Source organism: Grampus griseus, assembly GCF_964374135.1.
Source record: "Grampus griseus genome assembly, chromosome: 1".
NCBI classification, from domain to species: domain Eukaryota; kingdom Metazoa; phylum Chordata; class Mammalia; order Artiodactyla; family Delphinidae; genus Grampus; species Grampus griseus.
In genome coordinates, this window is record NC_139017.1 from 99,815,240 (window position 1) to 99,838,850 (window position 23,611).

The 23,611-nt window shown below is 36.7% G+C and overlaps 1 protein-coding gene across 1 annotated transcript in view; it reads right to left on the reverse strand.

Moving 5' to 3' along the window:
- The window catches only part of LOC309819477 (TLC domain-containing protein 4-like), a 64,448-nt gene that overhangs the window by 28,229 nt on the left and 12,608 nt on the right, over positions 1-23,611 (reverse strand). Inside the window, exons 2-5 of the mRNA XM_082649639.1 lie at positions 15,314-15,479; positions 11,232-11,321; positions 9,427-9,485; positions 7,149-7,243 (exon numbers count right to left, since the gene is read on the reverse strand). Coding sequence (XP_082505765.1) covers positions 7,149-7,243; positions 9,427-9,485; positions 11,232-11,321; positions 15,314-15,468 — 399 coding nt within the window. The 5' untranslated portion in view covers positions 15,469-15,479. The remainder of the gene's footprint in view (positions 1-7,148; positions 7,244-9,426; positions 9,486-11,231; positions 11,322-15,313; positions 15,480-23,611) is intronic.

Sequence of the window (23,611 nt, forward strand, 5' to 3'; positions counted from 1 at the left end):
ACTGAATTAGGTAGCTATCATATCCTTAATTCCTTACCTCTCCCCACCACCACCTCCTCAGTTCAAAACCACTGCGAGCCAGTGAACTATGCGTCAGTAGCCTGGCTTCCATAGTCTCTGATCCTGCACACCAATGACTCTCGACCTGTTTAATCCAGTTCACCCGTGAGAGTCAGCATCACGTGTGGCACAGGCTTCCACAGGCACAGGTGGCCATTAGATAAGATTCAGGTTATGAATAATTCCTTGTTACCTTATCCTTACCCCACCAACAAAACCTACTAAAATACAAGTGAGATAGACACTAGTAAGAGGACAGGTTTAATTCAGCTCTAATAAATTATACATTTTGATACTTTACTGTTAGTAAATTATGGCAAAACTCACAACTGACTCTGGTCAATGTGGTGTTTCCACTTCTGCCATCTATCTTTAAGGAGCTTTGCCTATAGTAAAATTCATACTGGCCATGGCCTCTGCATGACTCTATGAGGGAAAACAAAATAAGATTTGTCTGATCCCTTCCAGAGCTTAAAAGAAAATTTTCCTTTCAGCCAGTGATTATGAAAATCTGGATTTTCTTATCACAGGACATTTAATTTTCTAACAGCCAAGAGTGGCTAGGGTCAGGAATTTAGAAGGTGAGGGAGAAAGATAAATAAAATTATTATGCACCTACTACTGCTAGCATGATACTAAATACCGTGCCACTATCAATGGCTTGGAGTGGGATGGGCACACTTTCCCACCACTAGGGCTACGTAATTGGTGTGAGGTAAGTTATGGGCACTGGGGTTTATATAAAAATGTGACTATGTTCTACTGTAGCAATTATGAGGTACTTTTTCTAGGCTATTTAGACTGACCCATAATCTTAGGACATTTCCATGGGAAACCCTTTCAGAGCACCATGAATCTAGAAATGAGATTTGGGAACAAAATCTACCCTATATTTAATTACTCTTTGCCTAAGTTTAATCATTCAAGGTTTTTGATTATTTACTTATAAGACAGAGTTGAAGGTTTGAGCTAACACACAGGACCGGATTGGATTGCCCAATCTGGCTCATGTGAAACAGTGATCTTACCTAGAATTAAGCATTACTAACTACTACAAGGATAGAGGCTATCAGATAATTCAGAGGAAGTAGAGAGAGGCTTGGGACGTGAAGGGCAGTTGGCAAGCCAGGTCCTTCCTGTGTTGAACAAGCAGCACTGGCCCAGAAGATGTGAAGGCTCTACTAGGTGAGGTTCACCAAGTTCCTCACATGCAGTGAGAGTTTATCTTATAAAACATCTTCATTTTATACCTCCAAACAACTGTACAGACTACATGACATTCTCCAAAGAGCCAGGCCTCACAGAGCCTGGGTTCTCTTTACTAGAGGGAATCCTTAGCCAGGAACAGGCTAAGAGCATTCCAGAGTTAAGACCTCTTTCTCCTAACAAATGTCGGTACATACCCTATTTACCCAAAGGTCCTGTCGACAAGGAGATTAGACCTGGGTCACTTGCCTTCTTTTCTTCCCCTCCCTTTCTCCCAAGGAAGTAAATGGATCTGCAGACCAGCTGCTTTCACCCCTTCCTCCCTGGGTTACTTAAGAACTTGGTGACAAAACGTAGCTTATTCTTACTTGCCCATTGCCTAGCTCTCCAGTATTAGAACTAAATCCAATCATTTCATCAAAACAGTTGAATCACAGAATCTCAGACTTATAGAACTTTAAAGACGATTTAGTATAAGCTCCGACCTAAAGCTTCTACTTATTATATCTATCTGCTTGAAGATATCTTATGGTAAAAAGAACCACTTTAAAAGGCTGTTGTTATAATCTATTCACTGGGAATGTCTCTTTTGTAAAACAGCAGTCTCCCCTACCTCTCTTTACCATCCCCATTGGTCCTAATTCCAACGTCTGAATTAAATCAGAGTAAGTCTACTTCCTCTTCCACTTAACAGTCCTTTCACATTTCCAAGGACATTTCAAAGCCATGTAGTTGTCCTACAACTTATCTTTTCTAAGCTGACCTCTCTGGGTCCTTCAGTTGTTTATCCCAGGGCAATAGCCACCTAATCTAATCTCCCCTCTACAGTTATCTGGCAGCTCGCCCCAGAACATATGCAATTTTAGAGACTCCAGATGCTGTGAGTATGGTCTAACTAGGAAACTGTAATTTGTTTGAACTGGATACTGTACCTCCCCTAATAGAGTAAACATTTAAAAACAGCTTTCTTTTTTAGCAGATGTGACGTGCTATTGGTACAACTACAACTGTGGTCATCTGCCACTTCCCAGTCATTCCTCTCTTTTTATACATTGTCAAGTCCAAGTGCAAAACTTGACATGCATCACTATTCGGTTCCATCTATTTGTTTCAGCTTATTATTCCAGCCTGAAACTTTAAAAAATGTAATACATCATCCAACATATTATTAGCTCCTCTTCCTAACCTTGCTTCAGTTAATTGATAAGCTTGCATATTTTAAACTTTATTTTATTGTGGTAAAACATACATAACACAAAATTTACCCTTTTAACCACTTTTAAGTGTACAGTTCAGTGGCATTAAGTACATTCATGTTGTTGTGCTGCTATCACCTATCCACCTCCAGAACTTCTTTATATTCCCAACTGAAACTCTTACCCATAAACAGTAACTTCCCAACACCCCCTTCATCCAGCCCCTATCTTATTTTCTGTCTCTAGGAATTTGACTACTTTAGTTACCTCATGTAAGAAGAATCATATAAGATTTCTTTTTAAAAAACCTAATTAAGAACAAAATATCGACTAGGGTGGACATGGCAATCCTCTTCGTTGACACCTATTTTATTATCACACATCAAGTCCAATACATGAACTGTTTTCTTTCCTGGTTATTAAAGGGAAATAGGTTTCAAAAAATCAGGCCAGCTTAGAGAAAGGAAGGGACACAGCTCTGCTAAGGTAATCCCACTATGCATATCTGAGGAGATGCTCTGTGCCCACAAAAGAGCATGAAGCAGTAAACACAGAACCAGGAAGAAAGAGAAGAATCCCTCCTTACCGAAACTGAGGAAGGCCTTAGAGGAGGTTTGTTATGTTCGTGAAATACGGGAAAGAAATGCTCACATCGGGTATTCTATATTAAAAATGAAATACTGAAACGAATTCCAAAACCAAAAACACACATACCTATATGGAATATGTATGTACCTTTACATATACACACACATAGAACACATATTTTATGAATAAAAAACTGAGCACTTAATATTTTTACCATGGCTAATCCCTCAGTTAGTAGTAAAAGTAATAAACTAACTGTATCATAGCGCTTTTATATAGATTTGTATAAGCGAGCTATAGAAATACTAATAAAACAATTTCTAAGACTTACTTCTGCTAGTCTATCATTCATTACTGTATAAGAAAGCTATCAATCTTTTATTTCAGTAGGAAAAAAAATTATCTAACATATTATACAACTTCTAAAAATATTTTTGTTTGATTTAAATACTTAAGATGTCTTATTATATATAAATTTAGTGGGAAATAGAAATCACAAAGACCTTACTAGTGAATCTTGCTTTAGTGAGCTATATTAAGTACCTATTTTTAATACCTACCTAGTCTACAGAAAAGTTAATTTTTGAAATTTTGTTATCTTAAAATGTTGCTGTAACAGCCACTATAGTTACCTAAAATTTTTCTTTAAGGCTATCTTAATGGGAGAAAAAAAGGAAATACATTATTTAAGTGTAACTGAGAACATGCACCACTATTTAACTCACCTTAAAACAGTAGTTTTTCTTTTTTAACACTGTTAATGATAAAATGTTAGTGAGTCATGGCATTTGTTTCACAGCACTGTGGAAATTTTTGTTTAGACTAAACATAAGACCAGTATTTTTCTACTTCTTGTCTCCTGACATAAATTACAACTTTACTTTATCTTACATAATGAATCTCATTTTTTAGTACCACTTCATACACAATTGTTTGCAAAAGGTTTTTAAAACACAGATAACTGGGGTAAAATATTAAACAAAAATCAAAAATCTTCACCTTCAAAGTATCACAACTAATACTAATACCCTTAAATAAATGTAACAAGAGGCATTTGAAACCAAATTTTCTTCTTAAATTGCAGCAGAATGGTTTAATGATTAGATCCTAGGGTAATGGAAAGATGCAGAAGAGTTGGCAAAGTAGGCAGAGACTCAGTGATTTTCTTGTCAAGTTTAAAAGTTTTCCAAATATACTATAACTCAGTATCTAAAGATGTGGTTTGATTGGGGAGAGGAGGTGATTCACAAGGAATACAGGAGAAAACTAACGTTATCCAAGATGTCAGAAAGGGAGAACAAAAGAGGATGGTTTATCCCTAAACATAGAACATTAAAGCCTAAATGTGTCACTTCCTTTATGATAAGAGATTAACCTGTCATATTTTCCCTGATAATGAGTATCCTGCCCAAGGGATGAAAGCTGAATATCAAGAAAAAAGCTGTAGGATTTTTACCTTTCTATGTAGGCAGAAGAGAAGATTTCTTAAGCTCTAAATTATTCCATGAGATAATTTTAAAACTCCAGTAAATATATAAGAGAGAGGATCAAGACATTATATAACTTATTTACAACCTACAATACCCTAAGTTCAAAAGACTCTTACTTGGAAAAAAAAAAAAAAAAGGGCTTCCCTGGTGGCGCAGTGGTTGAGAGTCCGCCTGCCAATGCAGGGGACACGGGTTCATGCCCCGGTCCGGGAGGATCCCACATGCCGCGGAGCGGCTGGGCCCGTGAGCCATGGCCGCTGAGCCTGCGCGTCCGGAGCCTGTGCTCCGCAACGGGAGAGGCCACAACAGTGAGAGGTCCGCATACCGCAAAAAAATTAAAAAAAAAAAAAAGACTTACTTTTGTTACGTCAGATAAGGTAAAGTTGTTATTTACATTCAACTATTCAGTAGGGCGTACATTTAAAACCTACAGGTAATTAGCCTCTATTCTTCACTTTAACTTTTAATTAGTTCCAGTTAGAAAATCTTTTAAGAAAAAAAGCTTACTACAAACAGCTTAAATAGTTGCAGAAGTATCAAGTCGAAGTGCTTTCCAAATGTCAGTTCTCATTGCGTAAGGGATAAGAATTTCAGAAAGTTTATACAAAATAATAATAGTAGTAGTACTTGCTGTTGGTATTTTGTTAGCCTTACTTAAAATGCACAAAGTAACCTGGGAATTCATTGCATGGGAAAAAATTTTCTTATATTCAAATAGTAAATGTAAGATCTATAAACGACATAGGATCTCTACATCTATAAATATTTATTTCATCAATTTTGTTTCTATTTTGTTTCCCTATGAATAGATTCACTTTAATTAGATACTTTTCTTTCATACCATTCATTTATTTCATACAATAGAACAAAGGAAGACATATCAAAAAAGCAACCATCTCTTGAAAAAATTGCAGTTGATTTTCTTATCAACTTTACTAAATAAGGCAGCAGTTAATTTCTTTTTTAAAAATCCAGCATTCACTTCACTAACATTTTATAAAGGCATAAAAGTCCAAAGAGAAAACAGTATTCCTCCCACATAATGAAATATTCAACTTGCCATTCCATGCACAGCAGCCATTTGCCAGGCCTGTGACTTCAGTGGCCGAGAAAGAACAGCAGTTCTTACTAGTCACATTTACAAATGCATGTAAATGACCTGTTATCTTTCACCAGCTTATATTCTTTTCATAGCACAATGATTATTTGTGACTCATGTTTAGAGACCATACTTCTAACCTGCAGCAGGATATTAAACTCACACGAGTACCCACACACATTCTTCCCTGAGTCTACCAATATTTTGTTAGTCAGTTTCCACGTCTCTTTAGCAAAAGTGTTCAGGAAACAAAGTGCTAAGACCTGTAAAAGGTAGACGTCTATATGTTATAACTACCTATAATGTATTAAAATCTAAAAAGGAAGACAAGGAAATAAACAGTAGGAAATGCCAGTAAAAACAGCCTATTTCTTCAGAAGAATAAAGTGATTATGGATCCCTACTGGGATCCTATAAATACCTACTTATTTATAACATTAAAACCAGCATAGTTTTTAAAACATTTACATTAATTATTTAGACTTATAACTTTAAATGGGTGATATAAAGAGATGCTTCTTGCAGAAATAATATAATCTGATGTATTCTTGCAGAAATAATGTAATCTGATGTCTTATTCACCAGCTATCCTTGTGTGGGGCAATATAAAGAAAAATAGAAGAATATTATTAATACACATTTGTATGAGTTTTTTAAAAGCCCTCAAAATCGTCACAAATGTCCAGTAATATACAGATTTTAGTAATACCAAATAAGAAAAAAAAAAGCCAGTGGTTACATTTATGTTTTAAAACAGGAAAAACATGGAATGGTATACCACATGTATTACATAAAATTTATACTATTCGAGTTTACATACGTCTATTATTTCCCAGTATCTATCTTGGGTTTGGTGGTCTATATAGGTTGAAAAATAATTGATTGAGAAGAAACCTAACAAAGATGCAAGGGATATAAAATTGCTAATTTACAAATGTATAATGTATTAAAATAATGTTAGAAATAAAAGTTAATATGCACTAGTGCCCCAGATTTGCTGGATCCTCTATTAGCTCAGTCTGGAAGTTCTGATGAAGCCTCTGAACAAGACTCCCCCCTCCCCCTCCCCCTCCCCCCCTGCTCTAGCGTACTCAAGTGTAACTATGCTTGTACGTGGAACGGTATATGAAATTAAACAGAAAAGAGATACTTCAGCTGGTTATACAGGAATCTACATCTAGCTCCGGCTGATAAAACATACATGCATCTAGAAAGACAGACAAATATCAGTAGCCACATAATCCTAAAGGTTTTGAGTGAACATTCAGGAAATTGGGGTCATCTGACTTTCTCAAAGTGTGTGAATCCAAATAGACGCACTAATACAAATGCGTAAGTAAAGCTATTATTTTTGTTAATACACAGGATAACATCACAAGAGTGATTCCTGAATGCATTTGGGGTTGATCTTTATAAATTAAGAATTGTATGTTTAGATTTATCTTCACCCTTGAGTCGTTACTCCCAATCTTGTCTGCTTGTCAGACCACTGTAAATCCTGGCACTCACCAGTACAAAGTAGTATGCATACAGCGCTGTACAATGGTGAATTATAAAATACTTGTCACCAATCACTTTCCAATACCAAATGAGAATCAACAGATCTGTAACAAGGAAAAATAAGATATTACACAGGAAGAAAGCTTCATTGTTTTTCAAGTGTATTTAACTTTCTCCTGACATCACATCACAGTCCACTCTGAGCCCACAGCACTCGTCTCGTACATCAGGAGCTCAACTACCCCTTTTACCACGAAGTATGTGCTTCCAGATAACTGTCTCCCCTACACTACTGGGACTTCTCTAGGAAGAGGACCAAGTGTGGGCATCCAGCACAGTGCCAGGTGTATAGCTAGGTAATGTAACGTATTTGTTGAAAGTATAAACAAATTAACTTGTTACAAGGGTTAAATAAAATGAAAATATTACAGAATAAAAATAATTTTAAAATAAGGCTAAATTACTGATTTTTGTCACTATAATAACTCAATCAGATAAGATGATCTCAGAAAAGGTATAAAACGACTAACTCGTGTATAACACAAATTCAGCAAAAAAATTTAAAGTTAACATAGAATGAGGTTAAATATCAAAATAGCAAAAAAAAAAAAAAACCCAAACACGAAGAACTATAACTATTAAAAAGATATCTTAAAAAAGAGCTCAAGGCATCCATTTTTCTTTAAATTCTAAATCAATACCACAATTCAGAAAATTGTTTCATTTAATAAAACAGAAACATCTCAAACTGTGAACACAAGTATTTTCTTTACCAAATGGTTAAACATGAAATTTAAACCTGGAAACAAATGGCAATCATGGATGGAAACCAGAGTCTGATTCAGGTTTTGTGGGTTTGGAGCTTATAGCATGAGGAGCTTCTTTTATAAAAAATAAAAATTACTAATACAAAACTAGATGTGAATATATATAAAGGTAAAAGAAATCATCAGATTATAAATTTTAAGGAGAGGAAAAAATACCACAAATGTGGAAATCAAGAAAATTTAAAACTATTAGTAATTAACTGCCTGATATGTTTCTCTAGATACATTTTTCCTATATTTGGCTGTATATTCTTTGGTCACCAATTCATATGATAATGATCTTATAATATTTTCTATAGAGAGAATAAAAGAATTCACCTTTCATTCAGCTTGGTTTAGAAAGTTTGTTTCAGTTCATAACTTATTTTTAAGTGTTTTGAATTATTACCTTATTTGGGAAAATCTTTATCAAGTTTCTTTCATACAAGATTTCCTGGGTAGTAACTACTCTCTGAATTGACAATACTCATTAACCAGTGTATGAGGCATATTATAAATTTTGTGTTAACCTTGTCAATGACAGCATTTTGTGCCAAAGAGCAAATCTTTTCCCAATATGTCCACAAGATACACTCTTCTTTTAATTGGGCCGTTGAATAATCCAATAGCCTATTCATTATTTCTATCCCAAATGTATCTTTTCCTCTTAATAAATTACTGTGTTTTAGTTTAATCTAATTTTTTTTTTACAATTCACTTCTTGATGGCAGAAAATTTTCTACCGAGTCCATCACTCATCTTTATCACTTTTGTTTCATAGTCCATTATTTTTATTTGGATTTTCTTTCAGCTGTTTATTAAATTTGAAAATTACAAAATAGGGTTCCTTGCATAAATGTCCAAATCAGAGATCTCTTATTTCTCGTTTTATTGAGACAGTCCAAAATGTCTTTTCAAAGAGCAGTTTAAATGGCATATTCTCAACTTAACTTCCCCTCTCTCTCGTTGTGTAAAAGGTTATTCCAACCTCATCCAACATGAGAGAAAATATGACAGAGGGAAATATGAAGTAGAAAGAGTCCATGATCTTAACTGATTATGACTAAAATACCTTACTTTTGCAAGTCTTACCAAAACAATACAAAACCATGACCATGGGAGCACATTTCAAGGGCCCTTGCAAGTGAGGACCCTGAGGCTTAAACTTCCTTAGCGTCATGGTAATTGCACCTGAGCAACTCTTTAGTCCAAAAAGGAACCATCACTAGTAAAAAAAAAAAAAAAAAAAATCCAGGCCTAACTGAGGCCCCACTCTGCAGCTCTGATCTTTGAGAACCAGAGAGCCAACATGAAAAATGTTTCATGTTCTACCATTACAGCAGATATTTTTTTCCCTCAGTATGGATCCTAAAAGTTGCTTCTTAAATAAATAAACTAAAAGCATAGACTATGTATGTATTCTTTGCATAATTCCATAAGTAGTCTAAAAAGAAACAGACAGTGAACAACATATCACATACCAGAAATGAGGTAGCCTGAAGCAATAGCAATATTCACTTTCACAAGAGATGGATCACCCCTATAAATATTAAAAAACAGGTTCCTTTTTTTAGCACATGGTTATAGATGACAGCTACTTTTTTTTCTATTGAGATTTAAATATAATTTAAATGTTCTCTATAGGTGCTCAAATGGTAACTTGTCATTTGCACAAGGTACTGTGTTAGCTATAATGCTTCAAACTGCAATAATCATAATTGCTTATACTTAAGCCCAAAGTTTTATGAAAATAATATTACCAAAAGACAACATTTTATAAGTGTGTTCTCATATGATTTGTTTGTGAAAGGACTCAAATGGAATTCCAGATGCTGGTTGTTGTTGTTTTGATTCCTTATTCTGAATCAGAGACTCAAATAGCCTCAAGAAATCATCTAGCCTGCCCCTGATTTAGAGGCACTATACTGTTACCCTCACTTTACTGAGGACTGGAGAGATTTGCCTGTTATCACAAGTTAGAAATTGATCGGAACAGAACAATTTAATCCTGCTGTTTCGACCCTTACACATATCAAGATCCTACACTTTGGCCCTGCTCATGCTCTTGGCTCCAAGAAACAGATACAAATGATCAGTCCTTTATCTGACTTTTAATGTGAACTACTGGTAAAATGAACATAAAATAAAACTGACAACAGGTAAACTACAAGTGGAAATATTTAGTAGAAGTCACGTCTTCTTTACAAATTTTGATCTGTAAATATGATCCAGGAAAATTGGACCTGGAATAAGTTATGGTATCTAAGAAAATGTTAAAATATCAAAAAATATAATAGGTAAAAATTTGATAAGGACAAATTGGTCAACGAATCAAATCTTTGTTATAAAATTTACTTCCCAAAACAACTGGTTCTGTTGACAATCATGTGGGTAAAATAAAAATATGAAAAAAAAGTAGCAATTGTTTAGGTAGAGCACATTAAAACTTGGTCAAGGAATGAAATTCACTAAATTAATTCACTTTGAAAAATATCTTCTCAGTGAAAATGTATGAATACTGGTATAACTCTGACCAGCATAATTCCATATTTATGAATAAAAAACAACATCATTGCAGTCAAATAGAGATGGTCAAAAGACCTGGTCAAATTACCCCACATCCCTCAGAACCCACGTCTATCACATCCCTGTGCAGTGCTTTTTCAAAACACTCCCAATCCCTCAAACTAAACTGAACTAAGTCTTCTCATATAATGCCAGGAAGTACAGTTTGTAAAACTTCTTTCATTGGAATGACATTTAAATTCTTAAAAAAGAATCATCTTACAAATTATCGTGTTATGGCTAAACATAATTATTACTCGTGCTTCAAATCATCTCATGTGGTACTAAATTCCTCTCACATGGACATCTATAATTCTCATTTTCCTATCTTTGATATCAAATGATGGGTCAAACATAAATTTAAAGACTAAGTCTATCCTATCTATCTGACTATCCGATCTCAATAATAACTTATTTTTACTCAGAACAGTGTTCACAATAACTTGATTTCACTCACTAACACGGTATGAACGCTTACATAATAATCATATTCTCCCTGTTTTGGATAATAATTGCAATACTAATGCAAAATGCCCTCATTATTTGTATTAAATCTAAAATAAATCATTCTAATGCACCTTGCTGAAATATGTCTGAACACAAGCATTTTAACAAACCATACACCATCAATATGTTTTGTTTTAAAGTAAAGAGATGTTCTTATTAATAATTAAAATCAAAACATAAATCAAATTGACTATATTGGAAAGAAACAGCTTACCAAAGTGGATCAGCAATAGTAGCCTCATCAAACAAGAATATGTACAAGCCAATAACCCCAACCACCAAAGAATGACACGTAGACACTACCCTGCAATGAGATGAAATAGACACAAAGATTTTAGAATCTGTGCAATAAATTTTAACTAATTCTGGCAAGTCATTTAACACTCTGAAGAAGTTAAATGTGGAAGCATTTAAATATAGGATTGGAGTACATCTGAGAATATAATACAAAATTGCTATTTAGAAATCCAAGGGCCACAACTTTACTTTGGAATCAATAACAAGAAAGATGCCCAGGTCTACAATTTCCTGCTAGACAAATGATGAATCACTTATTGATTAAAGGGTCTAAAGCAGAAGCATATCTGATGAACCAGTTGACAGAGTTTTGTGCAAACAGATGGCATTTGGTAAGCACACTACCCTGCACCCTGCTCCATCCCCAGCAGCATCACTGCGGGATTAGTTCCTGCTCCAATCAGTTAGGAATGACTTCCAAATCTACTAGCCTTAACTCCATATAGCCTTAACTCCTTAACTCCATGAACTCCATATTCATGGATCAGAATTGGAATGGATCATGAAATGAAAATGTATTCCCTTGGAAATTTCAGTTTTAATACACACATTATTGTACTTGATTCTTGTAACAAATCTGTGAGAAAGCTAAGGTGGCTATTATTAGTGTCTCATCATTATTATGAAATCACTTCTAAATAGAAAAATGGAGGACCATGAATTTTTTCAGAAAAAATCTGTTTTTAAAAGAAATGCCCAAGTGAAAACAAAATGTTCACATGATCCACGTGGCATTTTCTTTATAGAAGGAATAACTTTTAGTTGAAAAACATCAGTTTCTATGAACATATCTTGCTAAAAATTTAATGACTTAACCAATATGCAAGTTCTATGATATCCTACTCAAAGAACTGTATACAGGATACTATATGCTTACTCACATAATGAAAAAGTTTATGAGTAATGAAGTTTCTCTTCTCTTCATTAGAACAAAGGATGAGAGGAATAGCAAAGTTTTCTCTTTAGAAATTAATTGGTATGCAATGAATCTCTCTACAATATGATCCAAATCTTTAAAAGTAAGTGAAATATATCAACCAATACAAAGTTTGATATTAAAAAGTCTCATTGTAACTTGAAAAATCAATATACTTGATCTAATATATGATGTGGTCCTAAGTAAACATATCAAATTAAATCAAATCATATTTTAAATGCTCAAAGAGTCTCACTAATTTAAAGGCACTGAGTCCTTTGTAATACCAAAATACATTTTGAAGTGTGATAATTAACCCAATTAACCTGGTTTACAAGTCTGGAATTTTCACGCCAAGCACACCTGTGTTCCATTTGAACATAGCAAGATAAAAATGTAAGTTCCTTGATCTCAAGTAAAACATGCCATCTAAATAATCAGACAACCAGCTTTCTGTTGCCATTCAAAAATTCTATTAAAGGAAAAAGCATAACCTTTTACTAACCTGTTGGCTTAGTAACCTTCTATCAAAAAGTTTCCTTTTGGAAAATATCTGAATTTTTGTTCCTGATACTCAGGCCTCAAATTCCCTACTCTGTTGAGATGCTATATGGTAAAAGGGAAGAATTACAAGCCCTCAGCTGATGGAAATGGCATATAATGCACGAGAGAAAAGTTACATGTTACTTGGATCAAATAGCTCCCACTATAATGAAGAGGAGAAACAAACACCCTGTGCTTACATGCTATTCTGTATTAAAAGTCTATACATTCAGAAACTTCTGTTAGTGAAAATTTCATATTTCATTCTTTAAAATCAGATTCCTGGCAAAGCATAATGTATATTCCTCAGGGTCTTTAAAAAAACACCAAGATAAAATATTTCAATTTTGTTTAAAGAAGGTTAAAAAGGAATGTTTGTTGGTTTCTTTTTTTTTAAGGAAGTAATGACAATTTTAGAATAGCACTTTAAAATTACTGATGTAATCACTCGCAAGTAGTATGAGTATTACCAACAGAAATTACATAGCTCAATCAGACAAAAGGGTTATATTTTGAAGAAGCAGATTTAAAAATTAGGAATATTTCAGCACAACAAGGACTTTCCATGCCATAGGAAAGCAAGTGGAAATAAGAAATTTATTTAATTATATAATGTTAATAACATCTATAAGTATGTATGTTTGCAGAAAAAGTAACAATTAAGTATAAGATTTTCTCACTTATTAATTCAACTGTTACTCTCAGGTGTGAATTTTCTGGAGAACTTTTCTGCCTTCTGTCCTTTTACTACTAGACGATTTGAGCCACTCATCGTTCAGAGACTCTTTCCTGATTACTAGAGAGAATTAATGTGGGTTGTGTTGATCTGTCTGTTTTAAGACTGGAATCTGGATTTCAAGACATATATGTGTATTCAAAAAGCAGCCAACTGTTTTTCCTTCTTTGCACTCTCCACCTCACAGTTTTAAGTCCCATGTAAAGCAAGCTGGAGTGGGAAACAGGAGTAAATTTGAGAGAAAATAGCATAGCATAATAGTATTTGAATAGCATAATGAATCATATAATCCCAGACTCCTTTTTCAAATGGGAACTCAGTTTCCCAAATGGTGATTCCATGTCTCATAGAATGGCAGTAATAATAAGACTGAATAATGCAAAGTATTTCTCAATTGCATCATTTCATTTCATTTTTACCTTTGCTTCTATCTATCTGTACCCTCCCTGTTTCTTTGGCTTGCAGCTCGCCAAGATTCAAATGCCTTTACCTACCTTAACCATGTTGAAATGGAAATGAAAACAGTTCAAAATTTAGTCGTAGAAAATGAATGTCCCCCTCCATATCCCTTTCCTTCTCTTTCCCAACTATTCTATCTTCATGTTAGAAATGGTTTTACAAAATAGTGGTTAGTATCTTTTGTATCCCACATTTGAACAATACTTTTGTGCTATTGTTTAGACAAAAGAATCATACCTCTTACTTTTCAAAAATATGTGGAGAAATAATTCTCACTCTTGGGAAGAAGAGCTATAACATGCATGAACCAGACAAATCAGTGTAAGGTGCAGAAGAAAACAACTAGTCTTCTTCACAGTCTGAGTTACAAAAGTGAATGCCTGTAAAACAATTTGGCTCAAATAGATAGGGCATTTCAGGTCACATATGACCATTCTCAAATAAATAGACTTTGGCAGAAGTGTTTAATTCCGAAAGGAAATTTCAATGAAAAAATAATTATAGCAATTTTGGAGATCTGCTGAGTTCATTTTATAGTTAGCATTAACTTCAACAATAAACAGTATCCCATAGCTGCTCTAATTCACTGAGGTTTGCAAATGCAGAGGTGTTTGGGCATCTGAAATGCTCTAAAGCAAGTGAAGCAGTCAGAGTCCGTCTGTGTTTGAAACCTTGTGAGAGATTAATGAGTTGCACATACACAAAAAATTCGCAAACCAACTAATTAAAACTCTGGCAGGTTTCTATATCCTTAGATGTCTTATTCGTTTTCCATTTACTCTTTTGTTTAAAAGATCTAAAAAGCAATTTTTACTTTAGAATTACATAACAAAAGAACAGATTCTGGAGGGCTATGAATTAAAATGAAAAGTTCATTAAAAGAGAGACATGTGCTAACCGTGCACCGGGTTCTTCGGTGTGTAGTGTTTAACTGTCCTAGGTTGGGCTAAGCCAGCCTGATACTATATATAGGCTACTCACAGCCCCAACTAATGTTACTTCTGTTACCATTTCCAAAGAACATGTGTTTGTTATCATAAATATTTCAGAGGAGAATGCAAAACAGTGCCTTCCACCACAGTCTGCCAGAGTCTACTTAACACTTCCCTAGACAGTTAAATAAATTTTTCCTAACATCTTTCAGAATAAGAATTGAAAATTTTTTCTTGTATGAGATCTATCTACTTGTCTTTCCTTTTATTCCTAATGTCAAATAAAAAAATTTGACCTAAGATTTTGTTAGATCCTAAATGAAAAAGACTTTTTGGAAATATTTTAAATGCATAATTTTATTTCAAAAGACTAGGTATTTTTTAATCAGTCATTTACATTTCGTATGCTTTACCTTGAGTTCCATTCAATCTTCTTTTCGAAGTTGAGATTATTAAAACCTGGAGAAACTTTTGCTGAAAACCAATAACTTACAAAGTGGAAAAGAAGCTGAAAGGTGAAAAAGCTGGTAAAACCAGCGCTGATGACCACTATGGTGTTGGTATCCATACTTCTTCAACCTGTTAAGAGAAATGTTGGCTATAAAATCCTTTAAATTGCTCATAATACACCTAAATTAATTTTTAATTTAAAAAGAGTATGTGGTTGTATTTTTAGTGATTTATTTTAATTTCGCACAAATGTAAGAATACAAGGAAACAATATGAATTTTAAGACTTTACCAGCTATCTGTCATGTATCTCATATTTGTACTGAAAAGAGGGGAAGATCTATTATCTTAATGATTTCAATATTATAAATGTCAGGAGACAAATTTAACATCATGATACTCAAAATTACCTAAGTCTAGAGTTTACCACTAAGAGGGAATTTCAAGTACTATAACTGAAGGTATTCTTTTAGTAATATTTTTAATTAAACTAAGGACAAATCACCTGATTTCTCTATGCCTCAATTTTCTCATCTATAAAAGAAAGTTGGTTAGATAATTTCTAAGAAACAATTAAGCCAAAATAAGAATAGAACTAACATTATCTGCTATAGCAAAACAAAAACAAATTATATAAGAAAAAAAATAATTGTACAGTGTGACAAACATTTAAAGTTTAAGGAGAATAATACCATCTTGGAAATAATCATACCACTGTTACTGCTTAAATTAGTATTTAACTTTTTTTTTTTTTTTTTTAGTATTTAACTTTAAAAAAAATATTTTGCAATCACAGATATCCTTGAACCAAAAATCCTCCATGGATTTTTATCTCTAAAAGAAAACATTTTTATAAAAGAGCTCCAAGTTTTAAGGATAGCGTTAGCGCAAAGAATGGTAATATGCATATATACACATTCAAAGTATGTTTTCTATCTCATTGAGCTAAACTTTATCTGGCTTCTAAAAATCTTAGGAACATTCAGACCAAAAAAAAAAAAAAAGACACTGAAGCATTTGCTCATATCCAGCAAATACAGCATTTCTACGGCTCCATCTTTTTTTTTTTTTTTACGGCTCCATCTTTGATAGAGCTGACCCTCAAATGAAAAGGAAATGAATCAATACATATTTCCAGCTGCCTAATGTGAAGAAATAAAGTCACCTACTGAAGCCAATTCACTAGAGAAAAACCACATCATTGACTGCACTAGCAATAACCCCACTTCATTCCCTTCCAACCAGGATATCATAATAAGAATCAGTCTCCCACAGGGCCTCTTCTGACAGAATTCATGTGTCTGTAATGAATTCTTTCCTCATTCTTTTTTTCTGGTGTGTGTGCACAGTAAAAATATTGATATCACAATTCTTCTCTGTGAGATTCCATTAACTTTATTGCTCATTTAATTGTTTTTAATTCAACATGTGTTTATTGGGCATTACAAAATTTAATTTTAACCTATCTTGGTCTTTTAACCTAGGTTTAATATTAACAAAATAATACATAAAAGTAAGTTTTATACATAAATTAAACATCACTGTAGTTTGCTAAGTGAGATGTAAAAAGGAAAATGTTTTTCTAAGATTAAGCAAATAAGGATCTGCATGCCAGGTGGGCAGATAAACAAAGACAATGAAACCAGTAACCAGTAGTGAGTGGAGAATCTAATCTTAAATGTGAGGGTGATTTGTCCTGAAGGGTTCTGTGTGTTCCCTGGAGGTTACGGAGGGTGGCTAGGCAAGAGCTGCTTATTTACCTCAGTTAAAATTCAATGTATACAATGAGTATTTATTTCATGAATGTTTGCTAAAAGTTATGTTATAAAACATAGTAGGTATCATGCAACATTATCCATTTTATGAATTGTTAATTTAAGCAATACATTAAAAAATCAAACAATTCACTATTAAATTCCTCATTCCTAAAAAAATTTAGTTTTTATTAAGTCTTTGTTATACTGGGTATCTTATATTTTCAACGGACTTTCAGTTAACTAGAGTTTGGGGGGTACATGTTGAGAATCTCTCTTTGCAAAAATGTTCCATTTAAAACTAAAAAGCTCCACATACTCAAGTTATGGCTTCCCTTAAAGGCTCAACAGACAGAAGCTAATTAAATTGTTCTACTCCCAGCTTTGCTTCATATTAAACAGCTGCTTGCTTCATCAGTCATGCCAAGTCAGGGACTAATCTAAGGAATTAAAAAAAAATTTTCCCAGAAAACCAAAGCTGCCGGTAGGAAGCAACTGCCCCTGTTCATTCACTGAATCAGGCAAGAAAATGGTGAAAATGGATAAAAACAAATAATGCTCATTACTGACACAAATTAAGGGCCTTTTAGAGTTTAGTGATTATTAAGTAGAGGAATACACAGTAAAAGTAGAAAAGTATTAGACTTGGTTCATACACCTCTACATATGGCTAGTAGCTGGCAGAAGGCTTGGATACTATCCTAGAACACAGCAGCCAGAACAGAAGTGGGAAATATTTCTGTGCCAATTTACAAGGGGAGTGTCTAGACATGAAATTTAATTAGCCCATCCTGATTCCCAGGAATTATGGACACCAAAGAAACTCTTCCAGAGGCTTCCTGAATACAAAGGATGTTTGTACTTTTCCCCACAAGATGGTTTCCATAAACTTTAATTCAAGTTGGTTTCTTGGTAGAGAAAACCATGAAAAGGTTTGAAGGATGCCTCTTAACCACCAGCTTGTGAGGGCCCTTCTCCAGGAGGACTCCCAGAAGGAGGACCACTGGAAACAGCCCAGCCAGACTGATTCAGTCTTTACTTCAGCCAACAGTTCACCCAATAACCTGTCATGAGTCCGCCACATACCAGGCACTGTGCTGGGACTCAGAATACAAAATGGGAGACATGCTCATGGGCTAGTAAGGAAGCAAGAAACTGATCACTCCCACATAAAGTGGTAAATTCATGGTGCTAAGGGGGGCACTCCCTGCTTTCCTGGGAATAAATACCCAGCAGAGAAGACGTCTAAACATTGAGGAGATATCTGAAGGTACTCAAGCTAAACCAAGAGAACATCTTCTCATCTATTAAAATCCCAACAAGATGCTTTAAGGTTGAAACCCCTAAAGATTCAGTTCCACCAGGTGACTCTAGAAATACTGACCTGGGAATACAACCTTTACTCTCATTTCCCCATGTTCATTATCTCCTTGTAGCACAAGGGATTCCTTAGGGAGTGTGTTGGAATCACCAATGTCACCTCCAATCATCAATACACATACACAACCTTCACGTTCTGATACAACTTCCAGGGAAGAACCACTGCTGTACCGATTAGCAGTAAAAATCCTTAAATACAGGGGGAAAAGGTCTTATGTGGTTGTCAAGGAAGGGGGAGCTAGGAAGAATGCCCTACACATGCTTAGCAGTCCTTTTCCCATCCCTTTCCTTTTTCCCACATTGACTCCAAATATTCATTGCTCTCAAATCTCCAGTTCTCCCTGTCTTACAATAGATGAGGTTTCTTCCCATTTCACCAAAAAATGGAGGCCATCAAGCATAAACTCCTGATGATGGCAATGTTACTACCTCCCCTCGCCCCAATCCAGAATCTTTCTCTGCACATTATAGGCTCTGCTGGGGTGTATGCCCCACACATTCAACATGGTGTACATTGTGTGCAACCAAACCCCACCATCTCCCAATGTACCAGTCCTGGATGGTCAGCTACCCTCTGGGTGGCTGCATAAGGGCATCCTGGAGGCCCACACGCTCTACATGACCCAAGCTGAACTTAACCCCAAACCAGTCCTCCCCCCAGGGTTCCATATCTCAGAGGATGACACTATCATCCGCAAACACCTCCTCCCCTTTAATCTAGAACAGCTCAGTCATCCTGGTCTCCTTCCTATTTCCTACTCACATAATTAACTGACTGCCAAATCCTTGTAGATTGAAGAATACCAAATGAAGAACAACTTGATTCCAGGAAAGTTCTGAAAGTTTCTCATGAGATCCTTATTAATAACACAAAGAAATGTGGCCGGATAACAAAATTAGGTAAATCTAGAGTTAGCTGAAAAACTAGAACGAGCATTTAGATCAATGATCTGAAAGAGACTTGAGAAATATCTCCTGCGATATCCCATAAGGTTCTCTCTTTTTGGTCTCTTTCAGTAATATTTTTACAAATATTTATATGTTTACTCAATCTGCATATAACAAAGAGCTGGGAAAGATAGCTAATATAATCAGTTAACAGAATCAGGTTTCAAAATGATCTTCAGAAGCTAAAATAATGAATCCCAATCAGAAAGATAAAAACCTGAATAAATTTTTAAAAGGCAATACCCAAGTATAGGACTTAGCATAATAGCTATATAACACATGCACATGCGCGCGCGCACACACACACACACACACACACACACACACACACGTAATATTAGCATTTTAATTTACACAAACCAACAAGAAATAATAATGTAATGAAGATACTAATAACAAAAAACAAACCTCAGAACCACTTACAGAGAGTATAGATCAAGACACGTATCAGTCCCATTTTACTCTGAATTAATCACATGTCAAAGTACCTTTAGAGCAGGGTAACTAAGATGGTGATTTTTAGAAACCATATCATATCATGAAGAGTTGAAGGGCTGAGTAATGTCAGCTTGGGAACAAGATTACTTAGAGAGGACTGAAGGGCATTCTTCGGACATCTGAAGAACTGTCATGTGGAAAAGTGAAAGAGGGAACTTACTCTGCACCACTCTAAATGGCTCAAATGGGCAAAAATTACAGAAAGGGAAGAGCTCAGTTTAATTTAAGGAAGACCTTTCTAACAATTTACAAGTGCCCAAGCATCTGTCATGGAAGTGGTAAAATGACCACAGGGAGGGTTGGTCTGCAAAGGGGTTGGGCGCTAGTCTAACCTTTAGAGCACTTGCAAAGTAAGATTCTGGGATTCTAGGACTGAACTTAATTGTGGCATCTAAAAAGATAATTTTGTATTAAATACTACACTAGCTTTTCAACAGTCTATCACTTATGTTTTACAAAATCAAAGTTAGGCGTGTAAGAAAATATTAAGTACGTATGACATGTTGGGAAGTACACAGGCTCTGTTACAGTCTTGAGTTTGAACCTCAGTTCCACCACTTGTTCACTGTGTGACCTGGGGCAAGTAACTTGCCTTGCCTTACCTGCACCTTGGTTTCTTCATCTGGAAAATGGAGATAACGACAGTACTAAGCTGACATGGGGAATAAACCACAGAACGCTGGGCGCTTAGAACAGTACTTGGCATGGGGTGCACACTCGGGAGTACTGTTTCTCCTTCCACCATCGACCACCTCCAGCAGCATGCAAGACATGCAACTTCTGGGCCTGTCATCACTCCAGCCCAGGGAAACAAGACCATTCTCTGGCCACTAGGCCCTATGCCTCTAACTCATCCCCTTCACATTAGTCAACACTCAAAATGTAGGCAGCCCCACTGCAGAGATCTAGCCTCCATCACTGGACTATCCCTGTCATGCTCCAACGTTCCTTCCCAGCCACCTGACCCAGCCCATCACCCCCTCTACCTCCCAAATGCTTCCACTGGTCCCCTGGGACTGGGCTCCCCACCCAGAAAACAGTGCTCTATGCTTGGCCTCTCCTCGGCCTGCTTTGAAGACACCCCTCTTCTTCTGCAACCTCTCAGCTAGTGGCTGCCTAGGCCCTCATCCTTCAGTGTCAGGAGTGGCCCTACAGGCTCTTTGCTCTCATGGTTCCCTTCAGGGCTTACTCCTCCCTTCCCTCACCTCCTATAAACACGCAGGGTGCTTTGGTCCTGCTATTCAGTTATACCACCTTCTCCCTCTTCTCACTGATATCATATTCCAACCTCCTGAACATCTCCTCCCTTTCAAAGACTTTGGTCCTGGTTCACTTATGGTCCTCAAGCCCTGCCATTATCCTGAATGACTTCCTATATATGTAGAAGGCCCAGGTTTCCTTAACAACTCAGTCCCTTAATCTTCATCTGGAATGGTACCCCTTCCATGCCACCTCAACCATTCATGGACTTTTACTGTCCCTTACCCATCATTTTTCTGCCTCCAAAATAACATTTCTAGAATTCTCCTTGTTGACCTTTCCTTCAAGTGTGCTCAGTATTACAACATTCTCAGGTTACATTGGCCTCTCAGCTTTTCCTCAATTCAGTAGCCCTTTTCTCTTTTTACTTCCCTCTTTAATCAGCTTAGATCCTAGAGCACATCATTTCAATAACAGTCTTTCTAACACCCCACATCCCCTTTCCGCTGCCAAGAGCCGGTGAAACTCCAACAGAGGACAGGCCCAACAATTTACTCAGTGACAAGGCAAGCACAGTCGGAGCACTGTTGCAAAAAGTCATATACCAAAGTTTATACCAGTCATATACTGGTGAGTGTGAAATTACAGTGGGATCAAACAGCTCTCAACTCTGCCCTGCACTCCTAACACATTGCCCTCGCCAACCAATCCTTTCACGCTCCACAATTAAATTTCCAAGTTGCCCCTACTCTTTTCAAACCTCCAACCATCCAGCCCCACTCTCAACAGATAACCCCCATCCTACTTCACAAAAAATAGAAGCCAACATATGAAAAGTCTCAATATCATATTATCAACCATTCAAACTACCCACCTGTCCTCCCATCTCAAGACAACCTAACCTGTGCACTTTGGAGCCATCCTCTCTGGCCTTCTTGGGAAACTTTTCTTCCCCATTATCCTTTATTCTCTCCTCAACTAGACCTTTCTATTGGCTTTTAAACTGGCTCAAGTTCCCAGTAAAAACAAGAATCAGGCTTCCCTGGTGGCGCAGTGGTTGAGAGTCCGCCTGCCGATGCAGGGGACACGGGTTCGTGCCCTGGTCCGGGAAGATCCCACATGCTGTGGAGTGGCTGGGCCCATGAGCCATGGTCGCTGAGCCTGCGCGTCAGGAGCCTGTGCTCCGCAATGGGAGAGGCCACAACAGTGAGAGGCCCGCGTACCGCAAAAAAAAAAAAAAAAAAAAAAAAAAAAAATCAACAGACCCACCACCTCTTCTTCAATTTTATATCTCTTTTCCAGTATAGCCTCTTGCCCTCTCTCCCTCCCCCCCGCCTTTAAGGACAAAGTTCTAGAATGGTTTTTCCATATTGTCATCATTTCCCAGGTCTCTCACTCTTCAGCCCACCTCATTCCTGTCCCCACCCTCGTCGCTCCCCTGAAATAGCTATTGCTAAGGTCAGCAATGACTTCTATGTGTGGCCTTCGTGTCACCTGACATCTCAGCAACATTAGACGCCACTGACTACTTTCTCCTTGAAACACTTTCTTCCCTGTGTTTCCATGACATCACACTTCTTCTTCTGCCCAGACACTGAGGAGCAGAATTCCCTAAGCCTCAGTCCCAGACTCTCTTCTACTTGTTTCCTGTGTGATTTCACCTATACCTGTGGCTTCGGTTACCACTTACATGCAGAAAAATCTCAAGTTTTAATCTCCATCCCAGGTCTCCTCTCTGAGCTCCTGACATGTATGGCCAACTGCCTAGCTGTCAGCACCACACAGCATTTCAAACACATTTCAAACCAAGCTCATGGCCTTATCTCTAAACTTGGTCCTCTTGCAGGTTCTTCATTTCTGTGAATGGTACCACTGTACACCCCCCATGTGACAGCCAGAAACCTAGGAGCCGTCCCCGATAACTTGCTTTCTGCACCCTCCTGCTAAGCCACCATATCCTTCCCCTTCTTAAGCAGCTTTCAGAAACATCCATTTTCCTCAAGCTGCTACCACCACTTTTCTGAATTGTCTCCAAACTGGCCTCCTTAGTGTAGAGAACAGACTGGAGGACTCCAAGGGGATTGGCTCTAAAAGCTGTCTCTGGTCATGCCACCTCCTCACCTACTCCCAACTTAAACCTTCACTGGTTGCCTAGTCCTCTGATGAGGGCCCTGCTCTCCCCAGCCTCAAGTGGCACTTGCCCTCGCTTGCTGCACCCCAGCTAGTGTGGCCTTTCTGACCCTTAAAGATGCCATGTTCCCTCCCTCTACAAGGCCTCTGCATAAGCTATCCCCCGACTCCCACCCCGCCCCTCCATCCCCCACTGTAACGCTCAGGCCCCTCAGCTCTCAGGTCAATCATCACTTCCTCAGGGAAGCCTTCTGGGAGCAATCCCCCCCCACCCCCCCCGCCCCAGTCTGCTCACATGGCATCATGTCCCTCTCCTTTACAGCTGCAATTTAAATGAACATCTCCTTCCCCC